Raw genomic sequence first — 23425 nt, forward strand, 5'->3', positions numbered from 1 at the left:
TCTGTTTCCACACCTTTCAGTCTAGTAAACTTAAAAACTTCTCATCCCCTCCAAACCATGTAGGTTTCCAGTTGCCTTTTGAAATCTAAATGTGAATATTTGGCCAAGTAGGAAGCTTCTCTTTTTGTCTGTGAGCCTGATGGATTTTTTTTTCTTATGCTCTGAGGTCTTTCTGTGTTTCTTGTCCTTGAAGTGGACATGAAACTTTTGCCTATGCTAACATTTGCTCAGTAAAAAATACCCTGAAGTGCATTACCTGCTGAGTTTAAATTGCATTTTTTGAGCTAATGGAGAATGCTAGTTTTCAGGAGAATTTTGGGGGGAAATCGTTCTTTGGGATTTCTGCTAGATAGTAGTTTCAGAATTTATGCAGGGTGTGAGTATAGTACCAAATACTGTTTTTCAGATATTCATGCAAGCACTGGAGTGTTTCTCGAAGCATATTATTTGTGTCCAGCTGTGTTTTGTGTTACTCAGACATTTGCTTTTTGTTCCCCCATCTTTTTTTCTCCCTGTTCTGCTGTGTGAACTGCAGTATTCCTGGAAGCTGGTACACCCAACTGACAAATACTCTAATAAAGATTGTCCTGACAATGCAGAAGAGTATGAAAGAGCAACAAGATACAATTATACTAGTGAGGAGAAGTTTGCTTTGGTTGAGGTAAGATAAATGTTTGGTTTTTTAATAGAGATTTTCGAAAGATTAATTCTATATTAAGGAAAACATTCTCTATAAACATTTTCTATGCCAGTGCAAAAAGGCAGCATGCCCTGTGCTGACTCTGAGTCAGCATGTGCTCCTTCATTCAGTATGTAAGAGGAACACAGGAAAACTATCCTTTGTCTTTTGGAACTTGTCAATTCCCCTTTTCCCGTTTTCTGTATTTAGAAATGGGCTTTTTGAACAATTCTGCAAACAAAATAAGAAAAATGCAGTTGTTTGGTTGGTTTTTTGCAGGTGATTGCCATGATCAAAGGTCTTCAGGTGCTGATGGGACGGATGGAGAGTGTTTTCAATCATGCCATTCGTCATACTATTTATGCAGCCCTTCAGGACTTTGCCCAGGTCACACTTAGAGAGCCACTAAGACAAGCCATTAAAAAGAAGAAGAATGTCATTCAGAGGTAGCGTTCTTGATTTCATCTTCTTCTTTATTCTTTCCCCCAAACCTTACTCAATTTTTTTCAGAATTGCACAGCTGTTCAATTCTGCCTCTTTAAGTCTGTACTCCCCTGCTAATGTGTCTGGTACTCGTAGTCAGCTTGGCTGGGTATGTGTTGGAAGTCTGAAGAAGTCTGAAGTTAAGGGATGGCTGCCAGCATGGCTGCTGCAGGAAGTGTTCCCTGTTGTTTGTTTTCATTTTAAGGAAATAAAAATACTGTAATATTGAAAGAAAGATTAGTATTTTGATTTGGAAGGAAGATGTTACTGTCCAACACCTTATGATTCCAGTGTTCCTCTCCTTGTGTCTCATGTTTACATCATGCTCCATGATCTTCTCTCTTAGCATTCTGCCTGATTTCTCAGCTTCTGTTTCTTTTGTCTTATTAGTCTTACACTTCTCTTCCAGTGCTCCATCTGCTCACACCGATTGGTGACATTTCCTGACCTTATTTTTTTAGTCCCTAAGTGTTTGCTTTTAATCTTGACTTGCTTACCATTTTTTACTCCCACATTTCATTGCAAAGCTCTTAGAGGTGAAAGTCCTTGGCTAATTAGACTCACACTAAAATCTCTGACTGCCACAAAACTACCATCATAAGCTAAAAATAAACAAATTACTCCAAATTATCAGGTTTGCAGGGAGAGTCTTTTTATCCCAGGATGTTCACGAGATGCAAAGGATTACTTTTGTAGTACCTGCTCAGATTTGGGAGGAGACATTTCCTCAGTCATTCAGCATTTCACAGGATACAGCTGGCTGTGTCCTGACAAATATCTGAGTTCCAGCTCAGTGTTTGGAGCTAGGAGGAGGAAGCTCTTTGTATAAATTCCAGCTGAATTCTGGAGCTCTCCTGAAAACTAGAGTTGTCTCTCTTTAGTTTGGTTAATAATATGCTTTGGTTTGATTTACTATGAATATGAATAGAATTAATTCATATATTCATATTGATATGAATTTGGTTTGGTTGAATTTTAATTCAACTTCCCATCTGGAGTATTGCTCCCAGCTTTGAGGTCCTCAGCACAGCAAAGATGTGGACCTGTTAGAAAGGGTCCAGAGGAGGCCACGAGATGGTCGGAGGGATCAAGAGAGGCCGAGAGAGCTGGGGTTGTTCAGCCTGGAGAAAAGTCTCTGGGAAGGCCTCGTTGCAGCCTTGCAGTACCTGAAAGGGCCTCACAAAAAGAAGGGAGAGAGACAGATAGTGAGAGGACAAGGGACAATGGCCTCAGGCTGAAGGAGGGCAGGCTTAGATTAGAAGAAATCCTTTACTCAAAGGATGGTGAAGGTTGCCCAGAGGAGCTGTGGCTGTCCCATCCCTGGAAGTGTTCAAGGCCAGGTTGGATAGGGCTCTGAGCAGCCTGGGCTGGTGGAAGGTTCCTTGCCCATGGCAGAAGGGTTGGATGGAACTAGGTGGTCTTTAAGGGCTCTAGACTATCCTTTTTGATAAATAACATGGAGTGACTGTTTTGTGGCTGGGGGATTAGTGACTGTTTTGTGGCTGTGACATTCTTGAAGTTGTTGGTGGAATTGTTGCTGTGAGTTACCCCGAGCTCCTGCTTGCTGTTGCAGTTTCTGTGCTTGTGGAAGAGTGTCTAAAAAGAGGAAAACGTTCTCCTCAGTGCACACACTGGTGTGAAGGGGTGTGCATTGTGTTCAGTGTCTTGCAGGCCATAAGAAAGACTGTGTGTGACTGGGAAGCAGGACATGAGCCGTTCAATGACCCAGCGCTGAGGGGAGAGAAGGACCCCAAGAGTGGGTTTGACATCAAAGTCCCAAGACGTGCAGTAGGACCCTCCAGTACTCAGGTATTTTCCTGTCTGGTGCTTGTGATATCTGTCAACAGTTGTTGCATGAGGTGTTTTCTCTCTGTCCTGAATGATTTTAAAATTGAAGGTTTTATTGTGGGGTTTTTAAATGCTAAAAATCTACTCTGAATTATATTTACAAAAATATATATGCTTAACCAAAATCCTCTCTCTGGATTGCTGTAACTTTCTGCTCTGATGCATAATTTTTCCAAGTGTTCAATCTCCTTTAATTTGATCTCCTGGGAAAAAAATATTTTCTCATTGAGCACCTAATTCTTTTAAAATATTATTTTTGAACTATTTGGATTATCTCTTGACTGACTTTATTCTCTGGCATGGGTGGTGAAATTTTTTTGGTAAATCCCATTACTCAGTAGATGTCAATGTAGTTTTAAAATATGTTTGAAGTATAAATGAATGCCTGTAGATTTTGGGAGAGTGTTTGACTTCTGACAAGATCCCTCATAGTATTCAGTCATGAGTGACAGAACTCCCCAAAATCTATTTAGTCTGCTACTGCCACTAAAGCAAGAGGTATTTCAAGAGTTTTCTCTGGTTGTCATTGAAATCCCATACCCAGATGCTCATTCTTGTTGCCTCCATATAATTCTCTTATTTTATTTTATTTGTGGATTTGTTTGGAGAGTGTATGGTCTGATATTCATTGCTCATCTGAGAAAATGATCACTGGGTGAAAAATGGAAGGCAACTGGGGTTTGTGAAGACAACCTTTTAACAGCTAAAATCGCTGGGGAAGAGCATGTGTAGATAATAATCTTGGGTAATTAAAAGTTGCTGAATTTGTGATAAGATGGGTTCAATGAAGGTTTTGTTTTGGTAATCGGAAAAAATTGCCTTGATTTCTAATTTTCTGGGGAGGGAAAGAAGTTAAATATCACCACCAGTGTGCTTGTCCTGTGCTTTAAGGGCTTTGCTTCACCTGCTGCAGGCTGTTCAGTCTGTGCTCCTGTCCTCTTTCTCTCCTGGCTGGCACACTTGGCTGTCGTGGCTGGCAGGAGGAAGAGACAGCTCTCAAATCTCTCTCTTTTAGATAGTTTTTTCTCAGTTTCATGTGGTTCTAGAGTGGCTGTGTGTGAATTGGTAACGGTGATACTTGGAAATCTTTGTGAAATCATTGGCTGAGCTAATGTGTCTCTGAGCATCCTCTGGAAGGAGTGGGAGCTCCTCCCTTTGCCTGAGGAAGCCCCAGGTTGCAGTGGTTTTTCTGAACAACACCTTCTGTCCGACCTGCTCTGCATGCTTGCTGTGCTGCTTTCCATTTGTAACAAACTAACCTGTTTTCTCTGCTTCTGTTTCCCTTCCTCATTCACCCCTGTGTTGTTATTAACGGATTCTCTCCCCCGCCTGCCCCTGTCTGTTGGTTTTTAGCTCTTCATGGTTCGCACTATGACAGAGTCCTTGAACTCTGCTGAGCTGTTGAAGCAGCTCAAGTCTCTGGGCCTGGAAAAGCTATTGCATGTGACACACAAGTTTCTGAGGCAGTCCTACATCTATCCGCCTCTTTTAAACTTTGGGGGTAAGACATTCCTTATTACTTCTCCTTTTTGTGGTGGTGTGTGCTGTTTGCTGCAGGTGGTGCCAGTGGAGGTGCCCTTGGTGCAGGTGCCCTTGGCAGGGGTAGGCTCTGTCTGCTCTGCTCCTCTCGCCCCGAAGGTTTTAGCACACGGTGCCAGTGTTCAGCTGGAGGAGGAGCAGTCGCTTACCGATAGATACATTCTCAGTGTTGCTCAACTAATGTACCATGTGTATTTTCCTTTTTTCCCCACCCCTTTCCACCGTAATTGTTTCCTTTAATGATACAGCTTTACATGGTGAGAACCATGTTAGAGTCCCTCATTGCTGACAAAAGTGGTTCCAAGAAAACCTTGAGAAGTAGCCTTGAGGGGCCCACCATATTGGACATAGAAAAATTCCACCGCGAGTCTTTCTTCTACACTCATTTGATAAATTTCAGTGGTAAGATATGTAGCTGATCAGTGTCCAGCTTAGCATGTCCTAACACCTCTAACACGACCTGGAAAATGTTTCCGATTGCCTAAGCCAACTTACCTTTGGTCTATTTATCAAAAGCCTAAGTCTGTCCAGACTTTTTCTGAGATGTGGTACTTAGCATTGTGGTGGGATTTTTATTTTGACTTGTTCTGCGTTTGTTTTTAATGTGTCAAATTCCATATTGTTACCTCCCTTTTCTATTTTCTTTATATATGTATTTATATAAACAAGGGACAGATAGGCCTGTACAAACTGAAATTTTAAAAAGGAAGCATTTTTTGTGTTTTGGGGGATTTTTTTTTTGTTGTTTTTGTTTTAAGTACAGAGGAAACAAATTCTCTGTTGTGGTAAATTTGATGTCATTTCACTACTCTTGCTATTCAGTTAATTGTAATCGGAAACATGCTGTCCTAAAGAATTCACCTACTGACATTGAGTGTACCTAGTCTTTGTCATCACCATGCTGTGTTGTCTTTCATTTTTGTTTTGCCACGGGTCTCCTTTACCCTCAGAGAAGGGGAAGCCTGTTAAGGTCAGTCGTAATGCTACTGGGGAACAGCACTGCAAAAGGTCTTCAGAAGGTCTTCAGTGTAAAGTGTTCGTTCCTGCTTTGGTTCACAGGCCTTCTGCAAAAGAAGGTTTCTGTTGAGTGTTTCTGGAGAGGTGAGAAATACACCTCTGTGCCCTTGGCAGAGTCCTGAGAAGCTTGGTGGTTTAATCCTACCTCCTGCATCTGTCATTTCCTGCCCATCTGATCAGCAGGAGCGTGTGGAGTGATTCAGTCCTCCATGGGGAGAGGTGGTCCTGGTGGATCTGGTGCAGTTTTATCTCCTTCACCTGCTGGTTCCCAGGTTCAGTGTGTGGCTCTCTCAGCCCCCAGCTGAGGAGTTACATTGCACACCCTGTACTGGTGTGCATGGTTTTTCTGTTTAACTGATAGTCTGGTCTACTTCCACTCTTTTTTCTGTAACGAGGCACCACTTTGGGGGCCAATGTGGAGTTCAGAACTCATTGAAAAAGTCGTGGGCTTTACATTTTTAATTTGGTTTACATATCTGGCCTATGTATAGCTGTAGTGACTCACACCTGCTTTTTTTTTGTTCCACATTGCATCATCAGAATCACAGTTGTATTGTTCCTGATGTATTTCTATGAGAAGTTTAATTCTTCCTTATTTATTCTGAAAGAAACCCTGCAGCAGTGCTGTGATCTGTCCCAGCTGTGGTTCAGGGAGTTCTTCTTAGAGCTCACCATGGGCAGAAGGATCCAGTTTCCCATTGAGATGTCCATGCCTTGGATTTTGACAGATCATATTTTGGAGACCAAAGAGGCATCAATGATGGAGTAAGACCTACTTGTGCTTTTCTGCTGGATGATTATTTTTAGTGATTGCCGTTCCTTATTGTAACATTACTCTTTAATTGATTTTTAAGAAGCAGCTATTGAGAAGGTATTCTAAACCTTTATAAAATTTCCTCTTGTGCCAATTTATAGATTCTTGGAATTTTCTTTTTGAAATGAACAATTGAAATATGAATTTCTATACACATGACTCTTTTTTTTAATTCTTTTTCATTCAGGTATGTTCTGTATTCTTTGGACCTTTACAATGACAGTGCTCATTATGCACTCACTAAATTTAAGAAGCAGTTCCTCTATGATGAAATCGAGGCAGAGGTAAAGTTACCTTACCTACTGGGGAAACATAGTCTGTACCTGAATGTGAAAACGCTGCTAAAGGACAGGAGCTATACAAGACATTCAGAACAGCTGTAGATAAAAATCCTGAGAAGACTGACCAGATGATAAGCTGTGAGGAAACCTGTAGACCTGTGTGAAATGCCTCACATTAATGCTGAAAACAGAATGTCATCTTCTCTTGTACTGGGAAATTTGGGTGTATTAACTTTCTTGACTATGTTTATCAAAACAGTGGGAGGTCTTGGCTAAGATTCCCTCTTTTAAGTATCTCTAAACACAGGTTTTTTTCCCCCCAAGGTAAACCTGTGTTTTGACCAGTTCGTCTACAAGCTGGCAGACCAAATATTTGCATACTACAAGGCAATGGCTGGCAGGTAGCTACTCCAGTAGTGAGAGCTTTGATTCACACATTTCTGCTCTGCTTTGCTGTTGAATATACTTTAAGAGGTTTCTTCCTTTCTTGGTAGCCTGCTCCTGGATAAGCGGCTGCGCTCGGAGTGCAAGAATCAGGGAGCAACCATCCAGCTGCTGCAGTCCAACCGCTACGAGACACTGCTCAAACAGAGACATGTGCAGGTGAGCTAACTCCTGCTCTGCTGGATTTCAGTTGCTTGGCAGCTTTCCAGTGATGTTGATTAATGTAGGTAAACGAAACTCCTTCTGTGCTTTATGTTCTGTCATCTGAAGTGGCATAACTGACATTTGAGATCTGCGTTTTTTGCCATATGAAGGACTAAATTAAGGAAAAACCCTTAAAAGGTCATGTTTTAATGCAAATGTCTGTTGCATTTATGCAAACTCAAGCCAAATGGGAATGTCATGGGTGGTGACGTTGTCTTCCCGGTAATGTCTTTCACCAGTTTTCAATATGTTGTTGGCACAACGTCATGGAAGCATTAAATGCTGATATAAACGCTTCAATGCAAATGCAACATGTAATTTTACTTCTTCTTGTGAGAGTTGGGATGTAAATTTTATAAATTCATGAGCAAATGAAGGACTAGGTTTTGCCATCTGCTTTATCTCCGTGTGTTTGGAATGCAAGTTGACAATTTGAGAGTCTGTTAGTCTGTGCAGTCTCGTGGTCCTTGTCTAGCCTGTCCTGTAGCCTGCCTTTCAGTTCCAAACTTGGTGTTCCCCCTAGCTGCTGGGCCGGTCGATAGACCTGAACCGCCTGATCACGCAGCGCATCTCGGCGGCGATGTACCGCTCCATGGAGCTGGCCATCGGGCGCTTCGAGAGCGAGGACCTGACTTCCATTGTGGTGAGTCTTGTGCTGCCAGGGCACTGCTGCTGCACTTGGGGTCTAAGTGCTGGGTTTGTTGGAATGTAATTGATTTTAATTAGGTTTTAATTTCTTTTATTGTCATTGAGAATCACAGGCATCTAGTCTTTTTTTTCTAGATTTTTTTTTGTTAAAAGTATTAAAAATTGGTATTTGCCTTTTAATGGCAGAGGCATTAGGACTTTGGCTTTTCTGGAAGTTCTCTAAGTATACTCTAAGCAAATAGCTGTACAGTCACTCCTGAAATGAGAAGAGGCTGAATGAAAAACAGACAAACTTGTTTTGTCCTAAACCTTCATTAAATACATATAAATGAGAAATAATTTAAGCAGTCTCATTTGAAAAATAACAAAATTCTTCTCCCTGATGTTTTGTTTCAGTTTTTCTCTAAGTGTGAAATCATACAATTTGATGGCTGAAGTTTATCTGGTTTACTAAGTCTAATTGAGAAAGCCTCTTGCAGAGAAGCAGAGACCAACAGACAAAACCTCCTAGCAGCAGGAGCAGCTTAGTCATCCAAAGGCATTCTCTGAGTCACCCCATCTGTAAACTGTACTGCACATCCTCTGTGCCAGCATAGGGCATCTGTTTGTGAACGTCACTCATTCTGATGTGCCATGATGTTTTTCTCCCCATGCCTCACCCTGTGTCTCTGTTCAGGTGGTGCTTTGGCCCCATCACCCCCAGCTGACGTGGTCCCTCTGAGTGTGCTGCTGCCCCTGGGGCTGGGCAAGGCCGAGTCCTCTTGAGCCTGAGAAATTGTCCCTTGCCTGGAAAAAACCCCAAACATGCTGCACCCTTGGGCTTTGGGAGTAAAGTGTAGGGTTGCCCTGAGGAAATAAGGAAAAGGAGCATTCTTGTGATGTAAATTTTTGTAAACACCCACTTCTGTCCGTGCTTATAGATAAACTGCAGATCAAAACAAAACAGCCTTGTTTATTTACCCAGGCAGTTTGGGTTTGTAGCATGACAAAAATACTTTTTTTGTGGAAGAAGGAGATCAGACTTGTGCCTGTGGAAGAAGAGCATCTGTGCAATATTGAGGTGTCTTTTTGAGTTTGTTTGCTGATTAAAATGCTGAAAACCAAATTTTATTTCCAGACAGCATGAATTTGACAAGTAAATATGCAGCCAGCAAAAAAAACACCAGACACATTCAGTTCTGCTGGAATGAAAAATAAATTAAAAGTTATACAATAAGGTTTATCATCGGTCTTGCCTTAGCAGGTTTTTTTGCCGGTGACATTTTGTCATGCAGTTAACTGCCTTGATTTAATTTCATTCTTTACTGAAGATAAATCAGATACTGAGGCCATAGACCCTCTTGACTTTTCAGTGCTTGGTTTTGTAACCTTTGAATTACTGAATTGTGGTTTTTCTTTCTTATGGGCATGATATTCATAGTGGCTTAGGTGAACAGAAACTGGCAATGATCTTTCTTAGGTCACAGGTTCTCATTCTTTGAGTGAGAAAGTGACAGATCTAAAGTGTTGTCCTTTCACCGTGCTTCATTTTTTTTTGTTGGGTTTTTTTTGTTTGTTTGTTTGTGGGTTTATTTTCTGTTCTATGCAAAATAATTTCTGCTGAAAACTGCTTTGTTTCCTCAGTGAGAAACTGATACTTAATAGCTTAAGTATTCTGTAATTCCTGCGGAGCTAAATAAATTAAATTAAGGTAGTTACAAGACAGATTTTTTTTCCCTCCCTCAGACTGGACTCAGTACCTGTAATAATGTAATAGTCATAGTGGATCTTTTTCCATGAAGCAATTGTTACTCACAGGTTTCAAAGTCCTTTGAAACATGGAGCACTGAAATTGGACAGCAGTGTATGGGGAGGTGAGCAGTAGTTTGATGCACAGCCAGACAAAGCCACTGGTCACTTACTTACCAGGTCACTGCACAAGTCTTTCAAAGAAGTGCTTGGCTTTCCTCTGAAGGAAAGGTTGTGTTCTTTGTGATTGGCATTTGCAGTGATGTCAGATTTGGACGTTTTTAATTTTAGTTGATATGAAAGAAAATGCCAGAAACCGTACTAGGAATTTCTTGTCCAGAGGAGAAACATTCTCAAAGGCAGTGCTGATATATAGGTGTGTAGTCTGCAGCTAGTGATACCTTCACCACCTTTGTACCTGTCTGATCTGATCTTTCATCACATCCTTCACCCCTACCTGTCTGATCTGATCTTTCATCACATCTTAGCACATTCTTCACTGGAGTAAACCATGAGCAGGATATATGGTAAATGCAATGTTTTTCCTACCAATAGTACTGCAAAAGTTAGTTCGCCAGTTACCATACTGAGCAGAAATGACTTTGTGAAGTAAGAAATGCAGAAAGATGCTTTAGGTCTATGCCTGACCCCATTTAAACGTCAGAGTTTTAACTTTTGCTCGTGTATGAGACCCATCTGCAGCATGGGCCAGTTGCAGCAAATACCCTAAGAGTCCCAGAGGTTTTTGGTGGGAGTCAGATACAAAGCAATCCCAAGGGCATTGATTCTTTCCAGCTCCTATCATTAGAGACTGAGGGAGAGTCAGTTGTTCATTTTGATTTTTTTCTAGTCTTCTCTTTGGTCAAGGTTATTTATGTGCTTTCTTGAGTTTCTCCACTTTATTAAATGCATCACTCACTTGTTTTGTTTCTGTTTCTGTAGGAGCTTGATGGCTTGATAGAGATAAACAAAATGACTCACAAGCTTCTGAGCAGATACATGACCTTGGACAGCTTTGATGCCATGTTCAGAGAAGCCAATCACAATGTTTCAGCCCCATATGGAAGAATCACTCTTCATGTTTTCTGGGAACTCAATTACGATTTCCTTCCAAACTACTGCTACAATGGCTCCACGAACAGGTCAGCACCGCAGCCTTTTCATTTGCAGCCCTGATTCTACCACCCTCCTGCAGCTTCTTCCTATCGAGTGCTGGCAAGTCCATCTCCACTCATTTAGTGTTTTTCACTCCTAATGCTTTGCTTGAAATATGAAGCAGCATGAGCCATTTTGCCAAGTACTGTTAAATGTATGAAAACCTGTTATTTGTCCCCCAGAGAAGTCACATGTAACCACAGCATCCAGAGTCTGACCCTGTAATGGCTGAGTTACCATGTGCTGAAAAACAGTGTGTCTAAAAGCACTGCAAAATGCATTTCAGGAAGATATTTTGGCAAACAGGATCTTCAACTGTTCTATTCCTGATTCTGTGTTAATGTGAGAACAGGATTGTTTCCTGGGGAAGGGAAGAGTTCAGTACTCACTGCAGCTACAGTTGCAGCCTTTAAGGAGAGTGAGTAATGGAAATAGAAAGAGGAAGGTAGGATTTAAGGTTTAAATGAGGGGGAAGGCACAGGGTTTGAGATTTTGCATTTCTGGGCTTCCTGCTCCTGTGCTGTTTTTAGGATTTGTGTTGCTTTTAGCCTTTACTCAGGTTTTGGTTAAAGCCCTGTGCAGTGACAGGAAAGTGATGCTGAATATTGAGCTGTAGGAAGAGGAAGGAGCCTGTTCTCATCTTCCACTGCCTCCTTGGAGAGCTCTCCCTGTCTGACATGTTCTCTGATGGTTATGTTGTCATTTAGATCCAAGATTCTGTCTGCAGAGGGGAAAAAAGAGAGTGGTGATCTGTGGTTAAGTTTTAGCCAGGAAACTTCTGTTACATGAGTCTGTTTGCACAGAAAAGTCGAATGTATTCCCGAGGGAGCTGCTGTGCAGTGATTGTATCTGGAGATCAACGTTGGAATATTCAGTGTGCTGAATCATACAAGCATAATATTTAGAGAAAATCTCGATGAAATGCTTCTCCTTCATCTGTCAGCTTTAATGAAAGGCATTCAGTAGCTCCTCTGCAGTTTAGTCTGTGTTTGTGAGGGCTGATGTACTGCAGGCCACAGTGCTTGGGAAGCAAGTGTGAAATGCCAAGGGACATCAGCAGGACCCTGTAGTACTGAGGCTTGTCTGTTTGAAAACTATATCCAAGAATTGAGTTAGGCTGATCCTCAAGCTTGTTGGGGAATTAATTCAGGATAATCAATTTAAGAGATGGTGAAGGGAACCAGGTCTTGGGCAGTATGTGTACCATGTGTCTGATTTCATCACAGAATTGCTTTGGTTTCAGTCAAAAGCAGCAGTGTGGAGAGAATTAATCTGTGCTGCTATATGGTGCCCTTTGGTATTTTTGCTGAGAAGAGGGAACAGGGAATTTTTAGTGCTTTTATAGTTCTTAAGCACCTCATTATGCCTGTTGCTGCCTTGCTGTAAGCATGAGCTTTAAATTGGTAAGGTCTCTCAGCATGTGGCTGTACAGGTTATTGTGTGCAGCAGTACACAGTGAGGAGCTGTGTGAGAGCTGCTGGTTTAATTCCTGACTCTTGATAGGTCATGTCTTGCATGACATCTGGGAGTAAACAAGGGAAGAAAAGTAGCAATGAAAGGCTGGAAGAAAGAGAAATAATCATGATAAAATGCAGATAGGTGGTATGAGAGGTTGGAGGCAGTTTCCAGAAAACGTGTTACATTTGTGGTTTGCTTTTTATGAATTTGTCTTGCTGTAAGGGTCCTCGTTTTAAGGTTAGTGTGTTGGTCAAGTTAACTTGTATGCAGTACCTTTTGAAGCTCTTTTCCCAAGAGTGCTTGACCGTGATAATTTCAAATATCTGTAGGAGAGTTCACGTGTTTAAACCCTGCAGGTTGAGTTCAGAGGCTAAGGCTGTTCATGCAGAAGTGCTGGAACACATTGCATGTTTAATTATTTGAGACTTAGGAATATTTTTTGTAACTGGTAATGTACTGAGATTAAACAGTGAGACTGCTATTAAAAGATTTAGCAATTTAATAATTGCAGTGGCCATTTATCCAAAATGTGCTGTCATTAGTGCTGGCCAGCTGCTCATCTGTGGCCAGGCCTGGGGACCACAGTCTGTGGAGGAGGAATGGGGAGACGAGCGAGGACACCTCTCTGGATGGGCCTTAGCAGGGAATTCCAAGGGTGTTCTTAATCCACCTGTTGATGATCATGAAAGAAAGAGAACAAACCTTTGGATAGTGCATGAGCATATGAACTGCAGGTGAGGTCAGAGCCATCTCTGGTCCCGTGTCCTGGTGCTGTCAGCAGACAGGCAGAGGCCAAGTGTGAGCACAAGGGAGACTCAAGGTGGTTTTTCTCCTAGGAAGCATGCTGGCCTCCAGCAACCATTAGGTGTTGCTGGAAAGCAAATAGGATGGGATGTTAGTGCATTTCTGGCCCTTTACAGGTACATTTTTTCCTGCATTGCTTTGTCCTTTTTATAAAGCTGCCTGGGATTTATTGTTCAAGAGACTTCTCTCATGTTGGCTCTCAGTTGCATGTTTCTCCAAGCCAGAGGTCTATCCACACCAGCAATCTTTGTCCTGCTTATGCCTGCATCTGTACTTTTTCATTCCTTCCTATCCCTATGGAGTTAGGAGGTCTGTGGCTGTCCAGAGGATCCAAGTGACACAAAGGCAACTTCTACAATTCCATTATTTCTCCTTTTTCACTGTCTGCAGTGTTCCTTTTTCTGCCTTCTTTACTTATTCTAAGCTGGTCTTTTCCTTCCATGAGAGCTTGTTTTGTGTTAAGGACTAACAGAGGAGCAAGTGTGAGACAGACTGATATTTATCATCTTGACACAAATGACACAACTTTTGGAGGCAGCAGTCAGACCAGTAGCTCCATCTCCTCTCAACACATTATCCCAATCTGTATTCTCTGGTAAAAATTCACATGTATAGCACTCTTCCAAATGCAGTATGACATGTTTCTTCCAAGGATACAGATTTGTCACAGAATGAACAAAAAGACCAGCTCTTTATTTTTCACTCTTCCTGCCTGCCTCTCCCCCTTCCTTTTGCAAGCTCTGTCTCTCTCATACTGCTTTTGAGGTTAGTTTTCACAAGAGAACAGCTGTGTCTTCTTGTGTTGCATATACTCTGATAGTCACTGTTCAGAAGAAAATTCAGCCCTTTCAGACAGTGCTAGAGCAAACCTGCAAAGCAGCACTGGCAGTGAAAACTACCTAGTCTGTGCTACAGAGAGCCAAATGGCACAGGGATAGAGGCTCATGCAAAGTAGGGGTGACTGTAGTCAGCTACCTTTCCCCACCTGAAAAACCAACCAACCAACCAACCAACCAAAAAGCCTTTCTGCCAAAAGGAAAAGTGATAGCAATGGATTGGCAATTGGATCTGTTGCTCTTTCATGTGTTTTGCCTCCTGTTCCCTCACGCTGCAGTTTGTAGCCTCCTGTTCTCTCCATCTTGACATCCACGTTCAAGAAGGATCAGTTAGCTCTAACGTTCACTCAGGGAGGAGGTGTAGGGCTACCTTTAGATCTGGTACACAAGGCAAACTAATTTGAGAAGGCTGGAAGTTCAAAGTATTCAGACCAATTGGACAGGGAAGTGTGGAGGGACATTTTCTGTAGGAGCAGGGAGGGAAGGTTCTGGTATCTTATCACTTCTGAGATGAAGCTCAGAAAACATGAATGAGATTGTATCTGACCTGGTAGTCTCTTTCAGATGTTTCCTTAAATAGATTATTGGTAATTAGAACCACAGAATCATTTAGGTTATTTTGTGAAGTACTCACTATTAACTCCTTCCTGGTAGGTCTCGCAGAGACACTGATATTAAATAATATGATCCCTAAAATACTTTGGGGGCTCATGTTGTCCTTTGGGAATCACTGCTGCAAAGCTCTGGTAAGCCAGAAGGCTTTTCATCCGCTTAATCTACTTTGACTGCTTACAACCTGTGCTGATTGAAATGGATAAATTGCTGGGAGATCATCAACACTGATTAAAAATGAAGAGAACTGATTATCTTGGGGTATGCTGAAACCTGCATCCAGTCAGTATCCAAGGGAAAGGAAAAACTTGCTTAACTTTAGCATTGATGCTCAGTCCTTCGAAGAGATGTTTGTTTTCCTTGGGAGAGGAGCAGGAGGAAGCCAAGCAGCAGGATGGCAGAAAGGGAGCACATACACACCTTGAAAAAGTCTGAAGGGTAGCAAATGATGCTGAACTGTGACGGTTTCTATATAGCTGACAGTTTTGAGGGAAGGAATTTCTAATAACTGAATGAAATATTTGGATTAGTCACCTATCTCCTAGGACAATGCCTCTTGTATCTTTAGCCTTAGACATTGCCTTTCCATATCATAGCAAGTGACTGTAAGTCTTGCTCCAATTTCCTTGCTCTTTTTTTTGTTTTTCTTCTCTTGACCTCTTTCGCCCGAGAAAGTATAAAATAGGTTCTTGCTTCAAGTCCTTAAGAAAGCCTTAAGACTATTTTGCTATTATTCTGAGGTGTTAGAAATGGAGGAACCCCCAAGAATGTAGAGGAACACTGGGAAACACACACAAGTTACCTGTGCTTGTACCTGTGCTAAGTACTGAAACTTAGGGACTGAGTCTCAGACATATTTCTCCAGTATTAGATTTCTGAGGCTGTGATTTCTTCTCAATCCAAACACAGCCTGACTGGTTTGCTCCCTATGACATTATGTTTCAGATATATTCACAATACCTTTTTGCAGACCCTAAGAATGCCAGTTGTAGCTTCCAAAGTCATGGGAGGCACCCACTTTTCTATTTTGATACACTCTTCTCCTTGTGAGGGCTTTAATTTAGTGATGACAGATCAGCTCTGGCTCAATACATCTGCACACTGAAACCCAGTCTTAGATCAAATGACATGGTGTGTCTTATGATTTCTTTCATTTCAGAGATGTTCTTAGGGCTTGAAAATTGATGTCAGTTTAAAAAGGAATGGGATTTGGAGAGAAAAAGGGGGAATAGGGTAATCTCTGGCACTGTCACATGTTGCAGATTACTTTCTATTCCATCAAATGTTTACATCATCTCTGGTAAACTCATTAATGAAGTATCTGCAGAAAACAGGCTCAGGTAACAAAAAACTGAGTTTTCAGTTTCTATGTAAGTGAGAGAGACAGGGGGAAACTTGTAAACTGAGGAAATCTAAATCTAAGGAGTTTTAAATAATACATATTATCTAAAAGAATACATATAAATGATGTATTTTTCCCCAAAAGCTCTAATTGCAAATGCTTTCTGGATTGCAGCAAGTTCAAGTACCTTTGGAAAGATGGTCTGAACTAGGTATGAACAAGCAGCTGTCTCTGTTTGTGAGCAGGTTAAAAGGGACAGAAAACCTTGTCCTGAAGTTATAAATTCTTACAAGAATGATTCAGATTACTCAGAAATAAAACACAGTAGAAATAAGTGTAAGCAGCATGGTGTGATTTATACATGTCTGGGTGAAACAGATTTTTGATTAGCATGGCTGGTTTTGTTTTCAGCTAGAAAATGGATGTATTAAAAATAGAATGTCTGTGTTCTTTCTAGGAAAAGTTACTAATGAATAATTTATTTTGTGTGCTGATTAAATTAATACCCATTTTAAACAAAACCAGATCAAGATACAATTATATCTTATGATATGATAATGTACTTCAAACATCCTTTCCTGAAGCTTTGTCCTGGATACATTTATTTTGCTGAGTTATCACTCAGACCAGCCTGATCTGTCACAGTCATTTGGTGTACACTTCTTAAACAGCTCTTCTCCCTCTTTGCTGTGCACCATTTGCCATCCTTTTTATCACCTTAAAAAGGAAGCAGCCATCCACCCTGTAAACACATGCAGCAATCATTTTCTCAGCGTAGTGAAGCTGAGCACAGTCAGAATTGCAGTATTGTGTGCTGCACATTTCACAGGCAGTGCATGTCCTGGGGCAGCTCTGTGCTGCTGCTTCACAAGGAGCTGATGCTCACAGAGTTCTGCTCCAGCACAGCTCTTCACACTCCTTCCCTCGCAGCACATCTGCCTTGTGCACTGCTCCGTGTCTTTCCATCCTCTTAGCAGTATGCAAAGGGAAAGCTAAACATGATTCGTACTGGGACATGCTCACATGGAAGTATGATCAAACCTCTGAAACACTGATTTTGCTACAAGGATTGTACCCTCCCTCATGGCTGGTTTTAAAGGTAACAGTCCAACATGTTCATCCTGCTGTGAGTCTGGGGGGAAAAGCTCCTAAACATTGCATAGTAATGTTGTTCTTTGAGGTGTACTTTGTTCTCAGGACCATATTTTGGAAGCACAGGGAGCTTCCTTGCTCCTTGTGAGAGTCCAGTGCTGCTTTGTTAGTTGCTTCCCTGCTGGCTGGGCTGGAGTGGAGGTGAGGAAGAGCCCTGCAGGGACAGGGTCCCAGTGAGTGTTTGGCTGCACTGTGCTGTGTGTCCTGCTCTCAGGCTCCCCAGGCCTGCTGGGGCTGAAAGGCACCTCTGGCTTTGGGTTTGTGTGGAGACAGACAGTGGTGTACAGGGTGAGGGGCATTGGGTGCACACCTGCTGCCTAAGTATAATTAATGGATTCTTTATTATTTTTAACAGGTTTGTTCGGACTGTGCTGCCGTTTTCTCAGGAGTTCCAGCGAGATAAGCAGCCTAATGCACAACCACAGTATCTCTATGGAACAAAGGTTGGATTTAATTCCCTTTATGTTCATGGTTTGCTAATGTTTAAAGGTATCCTTCTAATTATAGACACTATGGTATATGGAAGTTACTAGAAATGGGCTGAAGTATGTTTTGTGAGTATTTTAAGTTGAACATACACTTTTTTCCAGACTCTGCTGTGAAGCTCACCGTGTTTCAGCTAATCTGACATAGCTAAAAATAAGTCCTCTCAACCCCCTTTCCCTGCACTGTTGCTTACAGCAGCAGAGCAGACTCAGAGAAAAGATTAATTACTCATCTGGAGAACAGGAGCCCATGCTGGGTGCAGCTGCTCCCTTGTGACAGTGATGGAGACAGTGATGGCAATAAAAATAAGGGATAGATAGGAAAAACTGGTTCAGATATTACCTGATTTGAAAGGGACATAGATTATCACCATCTTAAACTATCAGATACAAAACTGCTTAAATTATCTATAAAAACATGTCATGTTCCTTTGGCATCTTCAGCCCAAGGACCCTGAAGTCGTGGGGATGAAACTGGAGTTTTGCCACCTCATCTCCTGTATTAGCATCGTTTCCTGCATTGCAGGTCAGGAGGGCCTGGAAGCTTTATGCAAGTTTTCAGTGGAAGTGTACATGATCTGCAGTCACATTCTCTGTGCCTTAAGGCACTCCCCAGCGCTAAGGGTGGAAAGGAGCTGATGTGGGTGGCAGGGGGGAAGATGGCACAGGAGTCGTGGGCTTTCCTGGAGCTGCCCAGGTGAGGAACGTGAGCCTGTATTCACAGCACCAGTGCTGTGCCTGTGTGTAATAGATTGTTCTCCTCATCACTGCAGATTTGTGTGGTTATACTGCAGAATTATTACCTGAGTCTTAGTGACAGTTAAAGGCATAGCACATTAAGATATATCTGCATTTTAAATATCCAGTGAGAAATACTGCTTTCCTGGAGCTGCCCAGGTGAGGAACGTGAGCCTGTATTCACAGCACCAGTGCTGTGCCTGTGTGTAATAGATTGTTCTCCTCATCACTGCAGATTTGTGTGGTTATACTGCAGAATTATTACCTGAGTCTTAGTGACAGTTAAAGGCATAGCACATTAAGATATATCTGCATTTTAAATATCCAGTGAGAAATACTGATCTACTAGCAGTGATACCTGCAGCAAATCCTTCGAGAGCATTTAGCAAGGTGTCACTCTAAATTTGACACTGCTTTCTAGAGTATCATGGAGGCTCAATGGAGTACGGAAAAGATAGATGAAAATATAAAGATCAAATTATAGGATGGGAAAACCCCTTCAAAATTATGTACAAGTGATATGGCATATCTAATTTATACAAATGTGCAGTAAGTGTCACGTCTGGCTACTTTCATTATCTACCTCCCACTTAAGCATGAACATAATTAATCCTTGTCTTCCTGTTATTTTCCTCTCATCATATCCTAGTTATATGGTGCAATCTCTGACCAGCAATCTAGCTGAAGAGGTAGGTCAGAAGTTACAAATTTCAGTCCTAAAATATCTGCTGCATTTGTAAAACTTTCAGGTCTTTGAAATGTAAAGGAGGTGGAAGAGGATTCACATGTCTTAATGTGGAACCTAACAGCTCATTGTCTGGTCCTGTGAAGAGTCTTATGTAATTATTCTCCAACAGGGAACAGTAAATTATAGCAAAGTGGGATTTTCTTATATTAATGTGTTCCTTACTATTTTAGGAGCAGACCAGATGCAGTGTAGAGCAAAAACCCTACTGAATGTCATAGAGATTGCTAACTTAATTTATCTAAGTGATGATACAGTGGGGTGAGTGACAGAGGATTAACTGGGGAGCACTTTTTATTATCAGTCAGGTTACATTATTAAAATGAGTTGGTGATCTTTACTCTGAGAGCTACACATTTTCAGAAATCAGGTTATTTTTCTATATGAACAGGAGCAATGGAGAGGATTCTTCCTGGCTCTTCGTGGAGCAGATTTCATAACTAGACATGCCTATAGTAGCAAATATTCCTGACTCTCTGTAGTTTCAAAGTTTTGCAGGAGTGTATTTTTATTCTTGAATCTAATGTATTTTGAAATTGAGGATATCTGAATGAACTGCAGGAGGACATTGCTGCTGTACATAGCCAGTGGCAGGTCCCTGTGTGAGTGCTGTGACTGCAGAGTGTGCCCAGAGCACATCCTTGTTTGGGGCCTTTAGGAGTGACACTGCTCAATTGCTGCCTGACAGATAGTAATGGAACATGGAGTAGCTACGTTGGGGGTTTTGTTTGTCTTTTTTGAGTTCTTGTACTACTCAGGTTATTCAGGTGAGCACTTTGCATTGATCCTATAGATGAGAAATACATCTTTTCCTTACTGGACTTTTTTGTCTCTGGTTGGTTCAGGGTTTCTTGACGTTTTGGGGGTTTTAGAGTTGTTTTTTTTTAAGCAATGCATAGTGTGTTTATTTAGGTCAAGTAAGCATTTTGATTTCTTGTACATATGTGCACTCATGTGCACGTATTGGACTGTAATGGCTAAACACTTTCTGTGAGGAGGCTTTGCACAAGCAATGTGCTCACTTAAGAGCAATAAAGACATTTTTAGTTTTGGTCTCAGTGTTCACATACTCCCAGATATTTCTAAATAGATCAAAACATTGAGCTGTATTAATGTGTATGGACGCTTAGCATAGTTGTAGCAACATTCTCTTCTGCATCTAAGGTTTTCTGAGTGGTATCTTCATACGATTAGCAAAAGACAAACCACAGATACAGCTTCTTTTTTCTGGCTGATGTGGAAGCTGTCAGGTGGGAAGGAGCCGAATGCTAAAGCTCATCAGCCTTTAAGTGAGCTGGAGTGTTTGAAAAGCTCGTTGAGCATGGCCATTGAAATCCCTTTACGCAGGTAAAGTGTGTGTAGGATTGAGGAAATCAATGGTAGCAGGTTGAAATTTGGCAACATGGAGTGGGTGCCAAAAATATTTAATAGTGCACATATAAGAAAGTGTCTCTTCTGAGGATTTGAACTAACTTTGCACATTAATGAAATACCTGGTTTTATAGAGGTCATGTAGGCCAGAATTTAAGAGCTTTCTTTCTGTCTTAGACAATATTTTCCAAAGATTTTCATGTTTATATGTCTCCTGCATTTTGTAGATTCTAACTCATTTGATTTTGGAAAAAAATAAACCCCTTGGAAGGTACTTCTCAGTGGGAGTATAATGGTTTTTGTCTACTGCTGGTGCACAAATTTGTTTGCATTATGTTGCAATTTGTTATCAGTTTGGTAATCCCTGAGAATGTTTACCCCTTGCTAGGTGACTGTTAAAACTGGACAGTGAACTACCAAAACACAGAATTGTCAGAATGAATCTGAATGAATCTGTAGGAAAACTCTCTGAGCAAGGGTGAAGGGTCAAGTAGCTCCGTGAGGATGTGCTGACGTGAGTTCTTCGAAGCTGGTGCAGAAGATGAGGACACTGTGCTTTGCCCATGTGCAGCAGGTGTGAGATGGTCCCTCACTCCTGAGGTGATACAAGTGTTTGTCTCAGTAGTGCACAGTAAAGTCTGTGGGTGGAATATTTTGATGAGGTAAATCCCTTTGAGAACACTTCCATGGTAGCTCTTTTCCTTCCCAGTTTGATATAGATGAGTCTTTTTGGATATATGTGCTTGTGTACAAAGAAGAAAATTCAGTAGGTGAATTGTCTCAAAACTGCTTTAAGACTGAACTCCTTGTAGGGTATATACATGTGTATAGAACATAAATATATGTATTGGACTGTTTTAAAACTGCCATAAAGAAACAGAGATGCAGAGAACTAAACAGGTTTTCAAGGGCCCGAGGTGTTGGCAGATGGGAGTATGTGTCTCTTGGCTCCATCCCTTTAACATTAAAATCATCTTTTCTTTGATGAAAACATAGAGAAAATTTACAGAGTTACTGTAAATTTGATTACAATTTTAAACTTACTTTAAAGCATTTTTTTCTTGTTCCCCTCCACTCAGCCACCCCTTTTTGGCAGTAAACCTGTATTGTTGGCTTCATGCTCTGAGGACTCAATTTCATGAAACACCTTACAGCAGTAAACCCTTGTCATCCTCACAGTTTATTGGAGACTGTTGTGCAGGACAAAGAAAAACGTGTCAGCTGGAGGAAATGCTCTGCAGGGGGTGGAGAACATGTTCATGCTAACTTCACACAACAAAGATCCCTTGGAAGTGTTTCCTAAAAGTAATCCTCGCCCCCATTCAGCACACGTTTCAGTGTGTCATACTTAGCCTAGGGAAAAAAAAGCAAAGATACATCCAACTTATGCCAGCTTGTGTCTTCCTAGCAGTATGAGAGCTGATGCCTTTCACAAGTTGTGGGAAATGTTGTCAAAATACAGTAGCTGGAAAGACCTGCTGCCTGCTGTGAAATACTTGTTGGGCACTCTCTTGCCAAAATTGTACACCCCCTTAGCTTCCAGGGCCTGGTGTGCCAGTAAGGGCTGGAGCTGGCTGGGGTGGCAGCTGCCATCCCAACAGGCATTGATGGGCTGATTGATTGATTGATTGAGCCATTCCCCAGGCAGCAGTGCCCCAGCCCTTGCTGGTACAGCTGAGCTGTGTGTGGAGCTGACCCTGCTCTCACCAGGAGCAGTTCAGAGCACCTGCAGCACAGTGTGCCTTTGGGTTTCAGGCATAATACACACTAATGCAAGGACTAATTCTGCTGTTATGGAACACAAATGCACTTAAGAGATTTAAAACAGGGTGACATAACAGGCAAGTCAGATGAGTCCTGTCATGTTGTGAGGGTGAACAGATTTGTGTCCAAAGGACCTTGGCACTTTGCCATGAAGCTCAAGGCAGAGTGAGATGATCAGCAGATTTTCATACAAAAATAAAATGTGCTTCGGCATGTTTTTGCTATCTTGCCCCCCTTCATTGCACAAAGTGTGCTGTCCAGTTGGAAAGAAATTTGCAGTTGATTAATGAGATAATAACTGAAAAGGAAAAAGGGGAGGAAGGGCCAGGAGCTGCTTCTCTGAATTGCATTTCCTCTGCGTGGAGTCACTGGCCTGTGGAGCAGGAGGTACTTGGTGGTGGGAGCAGAAGAGTGCAGGTGTATTCTTAGCTACAGGTGTCCCTACAGAGTCGCTGTCTTGATGTATTTGGAGTGAGGGGAAATTTCAAGGGCAGGTGAAAGAAACCCTTAAAATCCTGGTGGGTTCAGTTTACATGCTGGAACTCGGTGCCAACGGGAGCTGTGGAGAGCACCGTGGGCAGTGGAGAATGTTGTCTGAGTGTGGTGTGTGGTTTGGGAAGCAGCTGGAATTGTTGGGGTAAAACACACTGGCAAACCACTGCACTCTGGGTGTACATTCCAGTTGCCATCTGAAAGCTTCTGCTCAGCTTTGTTAATGCTAGCGAAAGAAAAACCACAAAGCTTCTCTTGGTCACAGGATTAATTTTTATATTTGTTTGCTGGTTTAGACTAAAGAAAAGCAACGAAAACCACCCTTGAAATGTTCACCCGTTATTTGCCCCGTGCCGAATGTTTAAATCCTGGAGCGTGACCGAGGTGCTCCGTGCTGGGCCGTGTGAAGCTCTGGGTGCCCCTGGCTGCACACAGGGCTGTGGGGAAGGGATGGGACCCCAGGGCAGCAGCCAGGAGTGCTGGGGGAGCAGCTGGAGCTCTCTGTGGGGAGCACCGACGCCTGGGGTGTGTTTGGAGCAGTTGGGAGGTTGTATGCAGTGAAAACCTCCTCCCTGGCCAAAGCTTTCTAATGCCCAGCAGAGCACGGTCCCGATGCCGGGGCTCGCTCGCGGCCGTGGGAGGTGGGCAGGGGCAGGACGGGCTCGTCGCGTGCCGAGGGGTTCTCTAGGATCGTGGCCAGCTGGATGCCACCGGGGTGGTTTTCCTCAGCGTCCTGCAGCAGTTGGCTGTGCCTGCTGAGCTCCTGCGAGGTGCCCCCCGTGCCTT

At 42.2% G+C, this 23425-nt stretch overlaps 1 protein-coding gene across 1 annotated transcript in view; it reads left to right on the forward strand.

Moving 5' to 3' along the window:
- LOC103807165 (cytoplasmic FMR1-interacting protein 1) overlaps positions 1–19273 on the forward strand; it is a gene marked incomplete at its 3' end in the record, with an annotated part of 32689 nt that extends 13416 nt beyond the window's left edge. Inside the window, exons 12-23 of the mRNA XM_009079886.1 lie at positions 536–661; positions 959–1125; positions 2824–2971; positions 4364–4511; positions 6175–6331; positions 6568–6664; positions 6986–7062; positions 7156–7264; positions 7833–7952; positions 10628–10827; positions 17400–17533; positions 19186–19273. Of these exons, the coding sequence (XP_009078134.1) occupies positions 536–661; positions 959–1125; positions 2824–2971; positions 4364–4511; positions 6175–6331; positions 6568–6664; positions 6986–7062; positions 7156–7264; positions 7833–7952; positions 10628–10827; positions 17400–17533; positions 19186–19273 (1571 nt within the window). The remainder of the gene's footprint in view (positions 1–535; positions 662–958; positions 1126–2823; positions 2972–4363; positions 4512–6174; positions 6332–6567; positions 6665–6985; positions 7063–7155; positions 7265–7832; positions 7953–10627; positions 10828–17399; positions 17534–19185) is intronic.
- Between the last annotated feature and the right edge of the window lie 4152 nt (positions 19274–23425).

Source organism: Acanthisitta chloris, unplaced genomic scaffold (genome assembly GCF_000695815.1).
Source record: "Acanthisitta chloris isolate BGI_N310 unplaced genomic scaffold, ASM69581v1 scaffold24238, whole genome shotgun sequence".
In the NCBI taxonomy this organism is placed as follows: domain Eukaryota; kingdom Metazoa; phylum Chordata; class Aves; order Passeriformes; family Acanthisittidae; genus Acanthisitta; species Acanthisitta chloris.